The following is a 19,719-nucleotide window of genomic DNA, read 5'->3' as shown; positions in this document are numbered from 1 at the left end:
CCTTTAAACAATTCTACATGCTGAAAAGCAGGGACACTGTTCTGCTACTGCTCCTCCTGCTTTTCCTCTAAAAGCAACAGAGCCCAAGGCAAGCAAAAGGAGATTTTTACTTGCTCAAAGCTCCACCCATTATATCCACAGGATCTGCCTCCTTGACATCAAAACCCACACTAGAAATCTATTTATCTAAACACACTCCCTCACCCCTAATCATGTTGGAACTATGCTTTTAAAAGAAAAGGGGATTAAGCTCAACAACCAAAATGTAAACTCTGAATATGAAGCCAAAAGAAACACTGTTCAGGGAAATCACAATACCAGAGTTGGGTTCTCCAGTTGACTTCTCATATACCAAGTCTACGTGTCACCTGAGCCATATCCCTTAAACTCACTTGAAAACTATAGATAATAGTTTATCTAAATTATGTGATTGAAATATTTACCTAACTTAAAAAGAGGTGATATTAAAGCCTTACTACTCTCTCATGACATTAAAAATAAACAAACAGCTGTGACTTAGTACACAGAATCGTTAAGAATTTACTCTTCTCCCTTCCCTTCTATTAAAAGCCTCAATATGCATTTATAACTAAAGATATTTGCATTTGACAAGATCATCTCATGAACCCAAATAAATACTACTTTGACTTTAGTGATTAAGGAAAGGTTTTTCTTCATGGCATTAACAAAGATGGCAGAAAAAGCACTGTTCAATGCACTGTCGTAATAGGTAACCCAAGTCTATCCCTTTTAATTTGGTAAGCTGGAATCCCCATCAAGGAAGCAGGTATTTAGTCTTTACTCAATTAACAGTAACATACGATAAGAGCTTAGAAGCTAGGGAATGGTAGGAATACTTCTCTAAAGGCTAAAAATGACTATTAATTCTAACAACCTATCTCAAAGTAACTGCCGTTGATCTTGGACTCAACACAATTCATCACTACTAAGTAAGTAGTCTAGAATGTCAGGTATTGGTCAGAAATACAGTAATGTGTGCAGCATTACCTTAAACTTAAATGTCTGAGTAAGCCTGCTTAGGACTATGCTTAACCAAATGAAAATAAGAGTTAGAAAACAGGTGATTTGTTGCCTGGCTTTTAAAATTCTGCTAGGCAACACACAAAACTACAGTGAGATCACTTTTTTTTTTTGGATAAAGGTATAATGTAGGCACTAATATCTAAATCTATAAAGACCAGTCTTTTCTATATATCAAGATAAGAATTTTCAACATATACAATAAAAATACCATTCACATATGGACAAAAGTTTACATACCTAAGCTCTAATTCCTCTTAGAGTCAGTGCTTTTCTCTACATTTCCTCATTTCTTTCAATGCTATCATCTCTATTTCCATGATTCAGAGTAGAAAACTAGTCACTCTTATATGATACTTCTCCCAAAATAGTTAAGTACTATTATTCTCTATGAGCTCTTTAAACAAAGATAAATGTTTAAAGCAACGGTAAACACTTCTGCTACTAGTATTCCGACTGTTCCTGCAACAAAGATCTCTGGACAGGCAAAACGAGATTTTTACTAATTTTTTTGTTCCCTCTCAAAATCATTGCTTCTTTTGTATAACTGTAACCATCAAAGTCCAAATTATCAACACCTCATCTCCATTTAAAAAAATTTTGGGGGGGAAGATTTTTATTTATTCATGAGAGACAGAGAGAGAGAGAAGCAGACACATATGTAGAGGGAGAAACACGCTCCCTTTGGGCCTGGAGAGCCTGCTCTCTCCAAAGGGAGCCTGATGCAGGACTTGATCCCACAAACCCGGGATCTAGTCATTATCATTATTAGATAACTGCCAAATACACTGTACTATCTTCAGCACCTAGAATAAAACAGCCTGTTTTTGTGGGTAAGGGCCTGTTGGTAAGGGCCTCATCAACATAAAGCAAAATATAGAAACGAGATTCCACAATGTCTAGTTCAATGTTACTTCTAGTCTGTGTGTTATAGTCCTTTTAATTTCCTTAATCTGATGTTTTTGAAAAATCCTCAAAATCTAATTTCCACCGTTTTCTCTACTCTTATCTCCCCAATAAGTCCAATGAAATTGGTTATTTGTTGACCAAATACTTAGTGCACATTTTCACTGACAAGAATAATTTCTACTCTCCTTTTTAGCCACTGAGTTTCACACTTTTTTCAAGATATACCATGAATCATACATCTATAATGAGAAGGCAGCAACTACAAAGCATCTATATATCAATCTTTTGGCACAGAAGTTATTTGTAAGATACCAGGAAACTCATTATTGCTATAATATACTTAAATATAGAAACCATTATTTATATACCACAAGTTTTTATTCTATAGTCTAATGCTTTATGAATTATAGATCAACATTCAGTGAGTATAAAAAAACAAAACTCAGTCTTGAGAAATTCTGAAAAAAGGATTTCACAATTGTTCTTTAGTACCTAAAACATTAAGAATGATACCCAGAACTGTCTGGTTTAAGATTAACAGTCTGATTAAGAACCTTTAATATTAACCAAATCACAGAATAATGGAATGCCTCTGAAAATCATGCAAAATGTTACCAAGATATAGCCCATGATACACAAAGTTTTCTTTTCCAGGTAGAATCCAAATTTATTGGATGAGAACAGGAACAAAACTTATAAAGCAATAATTTTCAGCTAATTCCAGTGTGTTTAGGTCTCTGGGATAGTACAAAAAATCCTAGCTGCTAAAGAAAAAAATACAAAGTTTTCCTCAATTTTTCAAACACTAATCAGGAATTAGCCTTATTTCTGTAAAAAAAAAAAAAAAGTGAACTGTAATCTGTTATATAAAAAAACTAAAAGGAATTTCACCCTAACTGCTTTAATTCTGTTTTTCCCAGACAGAATGTTCAAACCTTGCAATCCAATAGCTAATGGAATCAGTGACAAAGTCAAATTACACAAACAAAGTAATTAAAAATCCCCATTATTTCTAACTTGGTTGTTATGAGGCTGGATTCAGCCAGATTCTTATTGGTATGAACCATTAGTTTACAGGAATTTGAACATACCTTATGATCCCACTGGAAAACAAACCTCTTCAAACTCCCTACCAAATCCAGTAGCTCTATCAAAAGAAATTAGTTTACCTCATGATTCTCCAAGGCTCATTACTCTCTGGATACACGAAAGCTTGTGTGTGGCTCCAACCTCAAGCATACTATCCTTCAAATAAAAAATTGATGCCATTGCTTCCTATAGTTTCTATCCTTTTAAGACCAGACAAAAAATTGTGCTAAGGACATTACTACTGTTATTTGGATTCTCTCATTACCAATGGCAGATTTTCAAGATAACTGAAGTTTTTTCTCCTTTAAACAGCAATCATGAACCCTCTACACTGGGCTCAAACCTGTAATACCAGTCTTACACTATCCTTGTACCATAATTTTATTTTAAATTCGGACTTTTTTTCTCTTGAGGTCTTAAAAAAAAGTTAAAAAACCAAAAAAGGCAAAGAAAAAATTTTAAGGTTTGTATTAATATCATGTTAGAGATGCTTGATTTCTGACACCACCATCACCACCACTATTATTTATTTATTTACTTACTTATTTATTTATTTATTTATTTATTTAATGATAGTCACAGAGAGAGAGAGAGAGAGAGAGAGAGGGGCAGAAACATAGGCAGAGGGAGAAGCAGGCTCCATGCACTGGGAGCCTGATGTGGGATTCGATCCTGGGTCTCCAGGATCGCGCCCTGGGCCAAAGGCAGGCGCCAAACCGCTGCGCCACCCAGGGATCCCCACCACCACTATTATTATTATCAATATTATTTCTCCTGCATGTCCTTAGGACAAAATGCTTAACCTTTGATTCCATTTTCATTTCATTTATCTGTGAAATGAAGATATTATCTACTTACCAGGACAAAAATAAGAGAGTATATGTAAAGCACTTTCAAAGGTTATTGGCAAGAAGGATTACATTATATAAATGTTAGCTCCTTTACTCTAAAACTTGACTTTTAATAACTGCAAATTACCAGACACCACTGGATAAAGAATGGAACAAGAGACAACGTATTTCACTATTAAGCATGTCATAATGATGTTAACAGTAACAACAGCAATACCTACTAAGTAGTGAATGATAACTGCATGTCAGACACTTGGCTGTGTTCTACATGCATTTCTCCTTTATTCTTCATAAACCAGTTAGGTTCAGATAAGTTAAATAACTTGCCCAAGGTATCCTGGCTAGGAAATGACTAAGCAGACCCAACCCAACTCCAGAGTTCCTCCAGAGGCAACATAAAATTGAGTTTCACTCCCTAAGTTCTGTATTCATTTCACAAAAACTGAGTGCCTATGACTTGTCAGTCTCTAAACTCCAGGAATACAGCAAAGAGTAAGTCAAATAAAACCCCCAGCCCACAGAATTTGCATTCTAATTGGGGCTTCAGATGAATACTGGAAAGCTGCGATAAAAGCCATGAAGAAAAATAAAACCATAAAGGAATAGAAGTGTGTGCACACTAAAAAATATTTTAGAGGGTAAGCATGGAAAGACCCTCTGAGCAAGTAACATTTCAAGTACAGACCTGAATAAACTGCATTATGGAACAATGACATATAGCAATTTATTCTCAGTGCAGTGTAGAATGTAATTGTTAAACCAGTTTACATTTACTTCCTCCACATTAACACATTCACAGATATGTTTAAATACCCTTAGGCTACAGATTGACACTGTAATTGACAGTTATAAATACAGTATTGTATTTTGATATAAGCATGGGATCTGGGATCAGATAATAACAGAAATAACAGAATGCACTGTTACCTTCTAGATATGTAATTTTGGCCTGCTTTCCTGGGCTTCAGACCTTTATTTACAAAATGTTGATTAAGAGCAGCATTTACCCACTTCCCACCCCAAGTTGTTGGAAAAATTAAATTATGTAACATATGCAAAGTGTTTAATGCAATGTCTGGCACAAAAGATTGTATATTAATATTTACATTGCTATCACTCACTATTTGTATGACAGTGCACCACTGCAGGGTCAGACATGTAGTAGTGAATTAATCTACAGAGGAAAAAAGAAACCGTTCCTTGAGGGGCTCAGTTCTAATGGGGGGGACAATAGTTAATATGAATATAATAATTATTATATTAATAAAACAGAGGTAGAGTATGATGAGAACATAGAAGAGGGAATGATACTGGCATGGCTTTCTTCCAAGAATCCTAAAATATTTCTGGTAGAGAGTACCAAGAGGCTGAAGCTACTAATGATTACTTCATATAAAATTTGCCTCACCCCTTCTGTGACAGGAGGTCAATAAAGTTCTCAACTTAAACACACTTTTTCATGAATACGGTCTTTGACCCTCTGCAGGAGATCAAAATCCCCCACTTCTTTAGGTCTATAAAATCCATCTGCTTCAGTGCAATTACTACTTCAATGTTTATTGATTACTGACAGAATGATATACATAGTAGATCTGGGATGGAAACCAGAAATACGGGAGTGGTAAGGACACTGGCTGGGCAATGTCAAACTCCATCCCCTGGAAGTTACATTTAGCATCCAGATACCATAGCTCTGAATTGTGCTTATGAACACCTGTGCTTTATATTGACTTATTTTAGGAGTCTGTTAGCAGGATATGTCCTAAGGTATTAGAAAAGCCTGAAAGTAGTTATTTTGGGGGTTTGAGAGTACTTAAAATTTTTTAATATAAATGTAAGCTAATACTAATTATTCTTTCACTTTATTCCTTTTCAGGTTACAAAAGATTTCACAGGACTGTTCTGCTTGAAAACGGTGGGTTCTCAATGAGAAAGGACTCATGAATTAGGAATTGTCCTGAAAGGGCACCTGAGTGGCTCAGGTGGTTAAGTGTCTGCCTTTGGCTCAGGTCACGATCCCAGGTCCCGGGGACCAAGCCACATCAGGATTCCTACTCAGTGGGGAGTCTGCTTCTCCCTCTCCTCCCTGCTCATGCTCTCTTGTTCTCTCTCTCTCCTATAATAAAATAAATTAAAAAAAATTTTAAAGGAATTGTCCTAAAACATCTGAGGTATTAACAAGTGAAATCATGATTTGGTTTTCCCTATGAAATCTCAGAGAATAATGTCAGAGTCATCAGAGGGTAAAAATTATGGTGAAATGCTTCAATATAGACCTAGCCTCACAATAGAAAGAGTTACTTATAAAATAGTTGTTTAGACATTACAGCTATGAGGGGCACCTAGTTGGCACAGTCAGTTAGGCATCCAACTCTTGGTTTGGGCTCAGGTTGTGATCTCATAGCCCTGGGATGAGCCCTGCATCGGGCTCCACACTCAGTGCAGAGTCTATTTGAAATTCTCTCTCTCTTTCTTCTGCCCCTCCTGCTTGTGCTCTTTCTCTCAAATAAATAATTAAATCTTAAAAAAAAAATCACAAATACGAAATTTTTAGGAACAATGGAAATGTATATAGATGACTTTCTTGAATGCACTTCTTATCCTGGAGTTTTGACTCTTTCTAACTGGTAAAGTCATTGTTTCCAGCTCTATTTGTACCAAGTGGTTTTACTCCCCCTATAAAATGTATTGCTTTTATATGGGTATCAGTTCCTACTTACTACAATTCATTTTCATTTTAGGATAATTTTGTTAATATTTCAGAGGTTGCCTTAAGTTTCATTCCTCTTTTGCAAGGTAAATTCAACCTCCCAAATTTACATAATGTCTAACTGACTATATTTGGGATTCCTTTAATTAAAAGTCATTTATTCTTCAAAATATTACTAAGTGCCTAGAATGTGCTATGCTATCAACACAATATGTATAAACAAAGACTTGATAAATCAGGCTACAGGACAATATCTTTTAAGACACTATGTATTTCATTCTTTGTGTTCTCAGTCCCTCTCCACAAGGGAAGCTGGCTATAGGTTCAAACAGTTTAACAAGAGGAGGAAGAAATACAATTTGTTGAACATAATAAATGTGGTATATCAACACAACGGAATATTATTCAGTTATAAAAAAGAATGAAATGCTTATACATGCTACAACATGGATAAACCCTAAGAACATTATGCTAAGTCAAAGCATAACACAAAAGGTATAATGGAAAACAAAGTATAATGCAAAAGGTCATATATCACATGATTCCATTTGTATGAAATGTCCACCACAACAGGCAAATCAAATCCAGACACATAAAGTAGATTAGTAGTTGCCAGGGGCTCTGTGGAAAGGGAAATGGAGAGTGAATGCCAATAGGTATGGGATTTCTTTTTGGGGGTGATGGAAAGGTTCAGTATGAATATATTTTTAAAAAACTGAATTGTATACCTTAAATTATTTAAATGATGAATTTTATGGTATGTGAATTTTACCTTAAAGACTGGTGAAAAACTGGGGCACCCTGGTGGCCAATTAAATGTCTGCCTTCATCTCACATCATGATCCCAAGGTCCTGGGTTGAGCCCACATTGGGTTCCCTGCTCAGTGGGGAGCCTGCTTCTCCCTCTCCCTCTGCCTGCTACTCCCCCTGCTTGTGTGCTCTAACAACAACAACAACAACAACAACAACAACAACACGTTTTAAAAAAAGGAACAAAAAACAGTGAAAAAGTGAAAACAGGTAGATACTATACTAAGAATATGGAAAAGTGACTGGCCTTTCTTGGTTCTATTAAATTAACATGAAAAACTTCTCTCATTTAAGAGGATTTTGAGCTTGAATCTGCATTTGCAAATAAAGATATATCTATTAGTGTAGTGTCTCAAATTGTCTTTTATTAAATATTGAAGTAATTTGTTTTTTTATTTTTATAAAATAATTGCTTATATAAATTTTTATCTGATCTTATGGTGGTTCTTAATAGTCTGAAGCCAAAGAACTCTGAAACACTGGTTTTAGCTCTAAGCTTCTAGTGAACTTCTGAATTAACAGTGTTTGAGCAACTTTTGAATCAACAGTGTTTAGCTATGTTTTTCCCCTACTCAGCCTACGAGTCAATATTTTTCATCATTTAATCATATTTGCTGGGTTAAATAAAGAACAAGGATAAAATTTAGTATTGGTCACCTATATAATTTGCATTTAAGAAAACTAGTACTAGGGCACCTGGGTGGTTCAGTGGTTGAGCATCTATCTGCCTTTGGGCTCAAGTCGTGGTCCTAGTATCCTGGGATCGAGTCCCAAATTGGGCTCCCCACGGAGAGCCTGCCTCTCCCTCTGCCTGTGTGTGTCTCTGCCTCTATATCTTTCATGAATAAATAACTAAAATCTTAAAAAAAAAAAACAAAAACTGGTACTACCATATAATTTATAACTTGAGTTCTCTAAGTAGCAGTTATTTTTATACTTCATTTTATATATAGAAACCTAAAATTCCGGGCAGCCCGACTGGCTTGACGGTTTAGTGCCGCCTTTGGCTCAGGGTGTGATCCTGGAGACCCTGGATTGAGTCCCACATTGGGCTCCCTGCATAGAGCCTGCTTCTCCCTCTGCCTGTGTCTCTGCCTCTCTCTCTCTCTCTCTCTCTTTGTGGGTCTCTCATGAATAAATAAAAAAATCTTTAAAAAAAGGAAAGAGGGATCCCTGGGTGGCGCAGCGGTTTGGCGCCTGCCTTTGGCCCAGGGCGCGATCCTGGAGACCTGGGATCGAATCCCACATCGGGCTCCCGGTGCATGGAGCCTGCTTCTCCCTCTGCCTGTGTCTCTGCCTCTCTCTCTCTCTGTAACTATCATAAATAAATAAAAAAATTAAAAAAAAAAAAAAAAAAAGGAAAGAAACCTAAAATTTCATGATCCCTTGAGACATTTAAACACCAACTTGGATTTAGAGAAATAAGAATGTGAATTAGCAAGATTAATCAGACTAATAGAGACAACACAGTTGAGTGTCTCCAACAGCAGCGCCATTGTCTGCTGGTACGTAACAAAATTTCCCCATCTCAAAATAGAAATATTAACTAATAATACTAACAAAGGAAACTGGTATGACTGAGAGAGAGCAGAGAATGCTCAAATATATGGCTATAGCTATTTGATGTGTATATTGCATCTATCTAGTCTGTTTGATATTAAAAAAACATTCAGCACTGCTTTCAAGTAAATAAAGGATACTGGTTCATAAACCCTTTAAAATCCAGAATGATCACCTCAAGCAGTAATACTGGGTTTCAGATGTAATTTCTTAGGCCAGTACCAGTATTAAGTATGGCCACTGAAAAAAACTGTTATATATTAAAACCTCTTATGTTTTCATCATAGAATTAAAGTAATAGTTCTACTTTTGACAGAAAAGTGCCCACAAATTTTCAGAGCTAAAAATTTAACTTGCATGCACTGAGATTCTCAGGTCTACTGTAAGTGCAGAGGCAAACAGAATTCCAACAGAGGAACATTTTATCACTACTTTTACAGATGAGTAATTACTTACACAGAACTCTTCAGTGGAGAATTTTTTTTAAAGAAGTTCTGGTGACCTGTGTTTAGAATAGCAGTCTAAAGCTATTTCTGTTAAAAGCCCAAATAGTACATATTTTAAGCTTTTGGGACAACATAGTCTTCCAGTTACTCACTCTGCCACTGTAATACGTGAATACAAAGATAATACAGAAACAAATCAGCGTGGCTGTGATTTATTACTTTATTTATGGACACTGAAAGGTTCACATGACATGACATATTTTTCTTCTTTTTCCCCAATCACTTAAAATGTAATAACTGTTCTTAGTCCTTTACCACAATCTGACTGGTGTCTTTATAAGAGAAGACACAGATGAGAGAAGACCATCATGTGAGACAGAGAATGAAGTGCTGCAGGTGCAAGCTATGGAATGCTAAGGATTGCTAGCAAACCATCAGAAGGTAAGAGGCAATGGAAAGTTCTCCCCTCCATGTGTTAGAGAGAACATGACCTTGCTAAAATCTTTATTTGGGACTTCTGGCCTCAGAATTGTGAGACAATAAATTTCTGCTGGTTTAAATCACCCAGTTTGTGGTTCTTTGTTACAACAGCCCCTGAAAACTACGCTCAAATACTTGGACCAATGATGGTTTCCTGTGTCTCTCTATACACCAAATCTTAACTTTTCCTTGAAAGTTAGGTTAAAAAAATGTAATCAATATGAGTGCACATGGTGAGTTAACTTTACTGTAATAGGATATGATAGAATAAATGATTAAATTCACATATTTGGATTCAAACAAGGATCTGAACCTATCAAAACAACTGGGTAGTTCAGATTTGTTTTAATTCAATATTTTAATTTGTCAACCATTCTATCATTTCTAGCAAAATCAGGAGAGTTAATGAAACAAAATCCAAGACAACTTTTTAAAAAATGGCAAATTACCCTTAAGTAAAAAAAATAAAAGTAATTCAAAATTAAAAGTAAATAAAGTTTTACTTATTCCTGTAGTTAACTTTTAAAAATAAACTCTTACTGGTTATTTTCCTGAAAATGTTGAGAATTACATGTTAATCTTCTCACATACACAAACTGTATAAATTACAATGGGAGTGGACCTGACATATCAGGAGATAGGTCTCTTTTTTCTCACCAGAAAATTCCCAGAAGCCAACCACACAGAGTCTTTTGTTTTTTTTTTTCAACTTTATCCCTAAATTCTATTCATTAAACCAAAAGTCATTTTGTTTTTCAATTCTTTCTTTACAAGAATTCTTTCTTACAAGCATACACCCACACTGCCAAGTCTTATGTTTGCTTGATTGTTTTAAAAGATTTTATTTATTCATGAAAGACACGGAGAGAAAGGCAAAGACACAGATGGAGGGAGAAGCAGGCTCCTCTCTGAGAGCCCGACGTGGGATTCATCGCTGGACCACGCCCTGAGCCCAAAGCAGACACCCAACCACTGAGGCACCTAGGTGTCCCAAGTCTTAAGTTCTTTTAATAACTATGTTTGCAGATTAAATTAGCTTGTATATAGGGATCCCTGGGTGGTGCAGCGGTTTGACGCCTGCCTTTGGCCCAGGGCGCGATCCTGGAGACCGGGGATCGAATCCCACGTAGGGCTCCCGGTGCATGGAGCCTGCTTCTCCCTCTGCCTATGTCTCTGCCTCTCTCTCTGTGTGACTATCATAGATAAATAAATAAAAAAAATTAAAAAAAATAAATTAGCTTGTATATAGAAAATCCTAAGGAATCTACTAAAGAACTATTAAAACTAATAAATTCAGTAAGTTTGTGAGTCAAAATCAATATGTAAAAACCAGTGGTATTTGTAATCAACAATCAAAAATTGAAATAAACTCAATTCCATGTATAATAGAATCTCTCCCAAAAATATATTACTTAGAATAAACTTAATTAAAGAAGTACAAGACTTATACTCTGAAAACTATAAAACACGACTGAAGTAAATTACAGATCTAAATAAATGGAAAAACATTCCATGTTCATGAACTAGAAGATTCAGTATGGTTAAGATGGCAAGTCTCCAAACTGATCTATGGATTCAATGCCATATGTATCAAGATTCCAGCTGAACTGTAAAAATTGACAAGCGGAATCTAAAATTTATATAGAGTTGCGAAGGACCAAGAAGAGTCAAAACTTGAAGAATAATTAGAAGGACTCACACTTCCCAATTCAAAACTTACTACAAAACAATGGTAATCAAGACATATAGATCCACGGAACAGAACTGAGAGTCCAGGAATAAACTCATGTGCCTATGCTCAACTGATGATCAGCAAGGGGGAAATCTTTCAATCGAGAAGTAATGGTCTTTTCAATAAATGGTGCTGGGACAGCTGGATAGTTGTCACAAGCAAAAGAATCAAGTTAAAACCCTTACCTCACACCACATATAAAAATTATCTCAAAATAAATCAAAGATCTAATTACAAGAACTAAAACAAAACTCCTGAAAGAAAACACACCTGATCTGAGGTTTGGAAATAGATTTATTGATATTACCAAAAGCATGAGAAAAACAAGATAAACTATGTAAACTTGGACTCATCAAAATGAAAAACTTTTGTGTTAAAGGGCAATAATAATATATCGACACTCTTAAGAAAAGACAACTCGGGTGTTTGGGGTATCTGAGTCAATTAAGCATCCAACTCTTGATTTTGGCTCAGGTCATGATCTTGGGGTTGAGAGATTAAGCCCTGTGTTGGGCTCCGCACTTAGTGTGTGGAGTCTACTTGAGATTCTCTGATTCTCTCTTCCTCTCTCTCAAATAAATAAATCTTTAAAAAAAAAAAAAAAAGGACAACTGACAGAATGGGAGAAAATAATTCAGAACCATCTATCTCATAAAGGATTTCTATCTAGAATATACAAAGAACTTGCTCAACCCAATAATAAAAAGAAAACCCAATTAAAAAACAAGCAAAGGATATGAATAGGCATTTTTCCAAAGGAAAAAAAAAAAACCCTGCCAATAAGCCATCATACTGTAATTACAACTGTTTGCTTACACATTTATTTTCTATGTTAGAGTTAGTTTTCTGAAGACAGGGAATATGCATGTTACCCATCTTTAATTTACCTAATGTCAGGCTCTGGACTTGGCATGTAGCAGGGATTAAGAAAATGTTGCATGTATTTGCACTTGAGACTTATTTTAAAATTCTTTAGGATTAATTCAATTTTTGAACTCTTAAGTAAAAATCAATTACAAATAAAATGCTATGATTCAGGGGATCCCTGGGTGGCTCAGCAGTTTGGCGCCTGCCTTTGGCCCAGGGTGCAATCCTGGAGTCCTGGATCGAGTCCCGCGTCAGGCTCCCTGCATGGAGCCTGCTTCTCCCTCTGCCTGTGTCTCTGCCTCTCTCTCTCTCTTAGTCTATCATGAATAAATAAATAAATAAATCTTAAAAAAAAAAAAAAAAAAAGCTATGATTCAGACCAGTTAGGAAGCTCAGCTCAGAGAAGGCAAAAATCATTATGTAGTGAAGCCCATGAAATAAAATTTTGTGGGGAAGTCTGTTAAATCCAGTATAAAAACTGACTGGATAGTAGAAGCGCATGCACAAAAGGTAAATAGTGTGTACAAATGGAGAGGGAAAAAAGGAAAGGATGTGGCATGTGTGCAAGATGATAAAGAGGACGAGCTTGACTAAAAAAAGGTGTGTAGATAAAATGAGGAACAGCAAACATTATAATAAGAACCTGTACATGCTTTCATAAGCAAACTGATTTTATATAAGTTCCCTATAACAAAAAGAAATAGCAAGAAATTTCAACTAGTTCAAGTGAAGCAGAGAAACAAATTCATAATGTTAACTACTTCAGGATGATAGTGTAAGGAATGAAGCCAGGAAGACGTGAAATCAGAGTTCTGACAATGGGAATGAAGTCTATTTCTAAGAATTATTCTGAACCAAGAATCTGATAAACAGAAAATGTGAATAAAAAACAAGGAATCAAACATACTTCTTGAGGTTTCAGGAATTCTAAATAAAATACAAGGAGGAATTATCCAGTGAATAATCCATCTACTCCATCCTACCCCAAAGAAAAAAATGATAATGTAAATTATTAGGCATTGGGGGAAGAATGGAGAGTACTGAATACTTGTCAGAATTACCCGAAGGCTAAACAAACTACATTTATGACACTTCTCCTGCCCTCACCTAGCCTGAGAAAAAGAAAGTAGGGGGCAACAGTTGTAGATTAAGAGACATAAAAATAAAGTATCTTCTGTGGACTCTGATGCATCCTATTTTGAACACTGACTATAAACAGACATCTCTGAAACAACAGGGCAAATATCTTAATAGGTTAGGGTATATAGATGATCCAGAAATTATTGTTATGCCTTAAACCCTGTGGTACTTATAAATGATTTAATAAATTCATAAATCAATTTTAAACCACTTAGGGAAAGGTCTGTGAACAAAGCAACTTGAGTTAAGAGCATTATTTTTAACTCAGATAATATGTTTTATGGTTGGAGGGAATGAGAACTTCGATGAATAAATAGAGGTTTGAAAGGTAGTAATGAGAGCATTTTTAAACATAATATATCTCAAAGATTTAAATGAATGCAAGGAGGACCCAGAACATACTGGTATTTCTTTGATCTTTATTTTTGTGCTCACTAAATCAGGAGCAATAAAATCTTTCAACTCCCTCTTCCCCCAACACCTGAGTATGCTTTCTACTATTGTTTCCTTTTGCATGGTTTGATGATATCCAGCTTGGCATTCCTTCTTTGGTGTGACTTAAGCTCACAGTTAAGGGAAGACTTACACTGGTCACTCGACGGTAGATCTGCGCAGCATTTTGGCACTCTGAGTAAGGGTATTCAGATGTGGCCATCTCAAGCATGCACATTCCAAAAGCGTAAACGTCAACAGATTCATCATATTTTTCCTCATACATCTCAGGGGCCATGAACTCTGGGGTACCTTAAATTAAAAGAACAATTCAGACTCAACGTGAACAGAGTAACAAATATTACTCACTTTGGGGAGAAGCCAAGGGGATGACTAGTAAAATAGAAGAAAGTGAAAGTGGGGGAAAAGAAGAGAGAAGAGAAGAGTGGCAGGGAAGAGAAAAAAAATCTTAGTCTCTTCCACCAAATATCTTATAGATCTTCTGCTGCATGGCCTTCATGAAAGAAACTGAACAGGGTCTAGTGTCTATTTATTTGCTATTTCAAATGGATTACTGTTATACAATGTCAAAATAGAGACTTGGTTAGGAGAGAAACTGATATAACTCATAATGAAAACAAATGGAAGAAAAAGTAAGGGATTAGCCAGAAATATAAAGGCATCTACCAATAAGACAGGATGGGTTAAAAAAGATCAAAATACTTGTCTGCCCCCTACTGTATGGTAGCTGTAAGATTAATATTTATAGCTAGTCTTTGGCCATTAACCTGATCAGTTTTACTTTTAGGAAAGCCTTGCAGTGGAAAATCCAACATTCAATATGTTTTTAAAATAGTAATAAAGTGTAATTGTCTATAAAGGCCACTCCCCAGAGCCCCTTTCTTCACATACTTACCATACTACCTGCAGTACACAAATAAGCCTACTGCAGATACAAGAAATATAGTGAAGGACATTTTACAGATCTTGCAGACAAAAAATGCACACAGAGAACTCAAATACAGACTGAATTATGAGTGTGTGATCCTATAGACCAGGTTTTCCAATGTTTCCAAAGAAATTAAGTTTGGATACCTCATATTGTGGGACATTTCCAAGAATGGAAAAATAAATAGATCCTAGTATGTAATATGATCTAAACAAAAAAGTGGGGGCGGGGGGAGAGCCACCTTTCTTAGGTTAGAGATTTTTAAGGAGCCAAAGGAGATCAAAGAAATGTTTCCTTTTCCTGTAAGGAAGGCAAAAAGGAAACTGAACTTTAAATAATTCTTCTCCAATTTTTCTTGTTAATCTATTGTAAGAAAATTGAAAACTAGCATTCTGAATCCAAGTTACATAATATTCTAAGGAGGACACTATAAGAATGTACAAATTACTGGTGTTCTATGGTTTTCTATTAATACATAAAATTCTAGGGATCCCTGGGTGGCGCAGCGGTTTGGCGTCTGCCTTTGGCCCAGGGTGCGATCCTGGAGACCCGGGATCGAATCCCACATCGGGCTCCCGGTGCATGGAGCCTGCTTCTCCCTCTGCCTATGTCTCTGCCTCTCTCTCTCTCTCTGTGACTATCATAAATAAATAAAAATTAAAAAAAAAAAAGATATTTAAAATTCTAGTGCACTTAAAAACTAATGGTTTCCTTGTCGTAACCACCTTTGTGGGGAGATCAGAGTATTTGTGAAGATTTCACGTTTTAAAATTGTCATAGCCTCTTCAGAGAGTGAAAGTTTATCAAAATAATAAGCATTAAATTATTTTTCCAGCTGCAACTTTCTAACACATAGCTGAAAGTCTGAAAGGCTAGCCTTGTTTTTTAGATCAGCAATTCTCAATAAGGGGTTGATTTTGTTATCCGGGAACATCTAGCAATGTTCAGAGATCTTTTTGGTTTTAACAACTGGGGGAGAACTAGAAAGGGGATGTGCTCTTGGCATCTAAATAATCTTACAATGCACAAGAAAGCCCTTACAACAAAGAACTATTCAACTCCAAATGCCAAATAATACTAGGGTTGAAAAGCCCTGTTTGAGATATATCTTCTGAAGGGTAGGAGTAAGAAAAGTTAAAACCAAGCTTTCATAATAAACTCATATTTTCACTTTTTAAAATAAAGTCTTAACAGGTAATTACTTTTGAATACTTTTTGAATACATATTTAACACGTTTTTATAAACTAAACTACATATAAATTCAATTTCTTTTATAAGAAAGTAACTGTATATCTATTATACAAATAAGTATATAATACTAAATATCAACAGGATGATCCAATAAGATTGATAGTTACATAAGGTTTTGTCAACAAAGTTCACCTTACTTCTCTTCATATGATTCTAAAAGCATATAGAGAACTCCACATCTCATAAGTAAAACTGATCACTTCCTGAGTTCAAGCTACGAATTTCTGAAGGCTTATTTCACATAATAAAGGCTCTGACAGGGTCAGGTTTCTAAGTAAAGAGTATCAGAAAACCAGTTAGGATGCAAGGTACACCTGAAACATACCTATCACACTCTTGGCAAAAGAAGCCCGCTTCAGGGTTGCCAGACCTAGGTCTCCAATCTTGACTGAGCCTGTAGGGCCAGTGATAAAGATATTGTCACACTTAAGATCTCGGTGAATAATAGGTGGAGTTCGAGTATGAAGAAACTGAAGTCCTTTAAGGATCTGACGGCACCAGCTTCTTAGAACTTTGATCTTCATCACCTTAAACCTTTTCAGGTACCTAGAAAAGGCAAAGTACACCAAACAGGTTATCAATGATATGTGTTTACTGCTTTGAAGAATTCCATTAAATTCTAGCATATCTGAGATGGGAATATCAAATTCACAGTATTAAGATTCAGTAACCTTAAAGGTTAGTGATACTTTTAGCAAGGTTAAAGGGGAAAGGATAATAAGTGGTTGGCAAATGAATTTTAATAACAAAGCACAAAAAAATGAATTCCTTAAAATTGGGTCAGTGCTAAAATAATTTAGAAGTTAAGAGGTAGAAAAATAAACAAAAATAAAAAATAAAGTGTGGAGTTTGACTTCTGATTAAGTGGAGTAATTCTTACTGGACACAAATATAATTATAAACTATAGTAAAAAAATATAAGAACAACTACTTCAGGTCTCTGGAGAGCAACCAAAATTATGCATAAATTGGAAGGGAGGGAAAAAAAAAGAGTACTGCTTGAGGTTCCCAGTTTCTAAATCATTACACAGTTGAGGGAAGGCTCCAGCTTGACTGCACCAATCAGCTTAATTCTAAATAAAAGCCTCTAGCCTTATTATTAGCTGAGAAATAGGAAGACAGAGGTCAAGATGACCACAGAAGCTACGACAGTGCTGTCCAAAAGAACTTTCTTTAATGATAGTCTATTCAATATAGTATTCACTAGACAAATATGAATATATTTAAATATAAATTAAAATTTAAAATTCCATTTTTTAGCTGCACTAGCCACATTTCAAGTGTTCAAAAGCCACATGTATTAAGTAGCTACCATTTTGGATAGTACAGATTATAAAATATTTCCATCACCAGAGAGTTCCAGTGAACAAGCAGAGATCTAGAAACAAAAGGAAATTCCAGAAGGGGTAAAGAAGGGGACCCTCAAATCCTGCATATTCATTCTGCCCAAATCTCTGGTTGACCTTTGAAATATGTATATGTGGAACAGAATCCAAGTTGCCCAGCTAATGCTAAAAAAACAGAACAGAGATTTCTGATGCTACCCACTGCAGGAAAGATAAAGTTTGTGGATTGGCTTCAGGTGAGTATTTTATCTGAAAATATTCAGCAATATGAAGATATAAAAAATTATATTAGCCTCTTAGTATCTTTAAAATATGCAAGCCTAATTAAAGAACAACATAGAACACTGTATTAGGACCTACAGAATACACAAATATAACATACATAAAAATTATAGCACAAAGAGCAAGTATTAGGGACACCTGAAATTTTATCTGTGCAAGGTTCCTTTACATGAAATTATACAGGATCAACCTAAAGTTTATTATGAAAAGTTAAAGATTTTAACAATTGCTCCAAAGCAATTGCTTAAAAAACAAAAAACAAACAAACAAAAAAACAACACAAGGAAGCTTTAACTGAAAAGCTAAAACAGGAATTAAAATGAACTACCTCTGGAGGGTGAGGGAAGGGCTGCCTAGGAAGAGCCATAAGGGTATTTTTACTAAGATAAAAATGTTCTATACTTTAACAGAATTTTGATTACATGAGTGAATGCCTTTGTCAAAACTCATAGAATGATACCACTATGATTACACTTTTCATTGTATTTAAATTTTATTGTAAGGAAAAACAAAGCATATAAATATGAGAATTTTAATGAAACCAGCATTACACATGAAGCATTACTGAGGTCTACAACTTATTTTGGAATGAATAAAATTAAGATAGATAGGTGAATGATTAGATGGACTATTTGGTAAAGTAAATGCAGCGAAAGTTAATAAATTACAGAACCTAGGCAGTGATTATGTGTATGTTCATTGTGTGGTTCTTATAACTTCTCTGTATAATTGAAAAATTCTATAATAAAAATTTGGGGAAAAGTTGAGTCTGGCTTGTATCTCTTTCACATTTATAAAATGATCAAGTATATAAAATATGATAGATAACTATATATTAACCTTGTATAACTTCATTAAATTTGTTTAGAATCATTGAAATTTTTCTATGTGAACAATTACATAATCTGCAAACAAGGACAATGGTATTTCTTCCTTTCCAATCTTTATGCCTTTTACTAGTTTTCCCTGCGTTTATGCCTTATTGCAACGAGTGGCCCTCTGAAACAATAATGAATGTAAGTGGTTAAAACAAGCATTTTTGCTTTGTTCCTAATCTCAGGGAGCAGTGGTTAAGTTTGACATTAGCTATAGGTTGGTGGATGTTGTTTATCAGTTGGAAGGAGTTCCCTACTATTCCTCGTTTGGCTAAGAGTTTTTAGCCATGAACAGATACTGAATTGTCAAATACTTTTCAACATATTTTGAAATAATCATATGGCTTTTCTCCTTTATTGTTAATGTGATGAATAACACTGATTCATTCAATTTTAAACCAACTTTGTAATCCTGGGATAAACCCTCTCTGGTACTGATGTATTGTGATTGCTGGATCCAATCTGCTATTATTATTCTGTAAATGATTTCTGCATCAATATTCACGAAGGACACTGTTCTTTAACAATTTCTTTTTTAGGGTGTCTGGGGGGCTCAGTTGGTTAGGCAGTTAAGCATCTGCCTTTGGCTCAGGTCCTCATCCCAGGGTCCTGGGATCAAGCCCCACACTGGACTGCTCAGTGGGGAGCTTGCTTCTCCCTCTTCCTCTGCCTGCCACTCCCCCTGCTTGTAGTCTCCCTCTCTCTCTCGGTCAAATAAATAAATCTTTAAAAAAATTATTTTTTTATAATATTTTAGGTTTTGGTATTAGTGTTATGCTGGCTTCATAAAAAGGGACACACTATTCTACCTTTATTTTTGAGAAAACTCAACACAGTGGATTTTCCCATTTTGTATTAAGATAAGATATACATAAAATTTACCATTTTAAAGTTCACACAATTATGAAATCATTGCCACCAACTATCTCCAGAACTCTTTTCATCTTG

The 19,719-nt window shown here is 35.3% G+C and overlaps 1 protein-coding gene across 24 annotated transcripts in view; it reads right to left on the bottom strand.

The window, feature by feature from the left end:
- The window catches only part of WNK1 (WNK lysine deficient protein kinase 1), a 150,097-nt gene that overhangs the window by 55,812 nt on the left and 74,566 nt on the right, over positions 1-19,719 (bottom strand). For all 24 annotated transcript variants that reach the window (XM_077871588.1, XM_077871565.1, XM_077871568.1 and 21 more), the window contains exons 3-4: positions 16,594-16,814; positions 14,222-14,379 (exon numbers count right to left, since the gene is read on the bottom strand). In XM_077871588.1, coding sequence (XP_077727714.1) covers positions 14,222-14,379; positions 16,594-16,814 — 379 coding nt within the window. The remainder of the gene's footprint in view (positions 1-14,221; positions 14,380-16,593; positions 16,815-19,719) is intronic.

The sequence above is a fragment of the Canis aureus genome, chromosome 25 (assembly GCF_053574225.1).
Source record: "Canis aureus isolate CA01 chromosome 25, VMU_Caureus_v.1.0, whole genome shotgun sequence".
In the NCBI taxonomy this organism is placed as follows: Eukaryota; Metazoa; Chordata; class Mammalia; order Carnivora; family Canidae; genus Canis; species Canis aureus.
The sequence above is the reverse complement of the archived record's forward strand: the minus strand, read 5'-3'. Positions and strand labels throughout refer to the sequence as shown.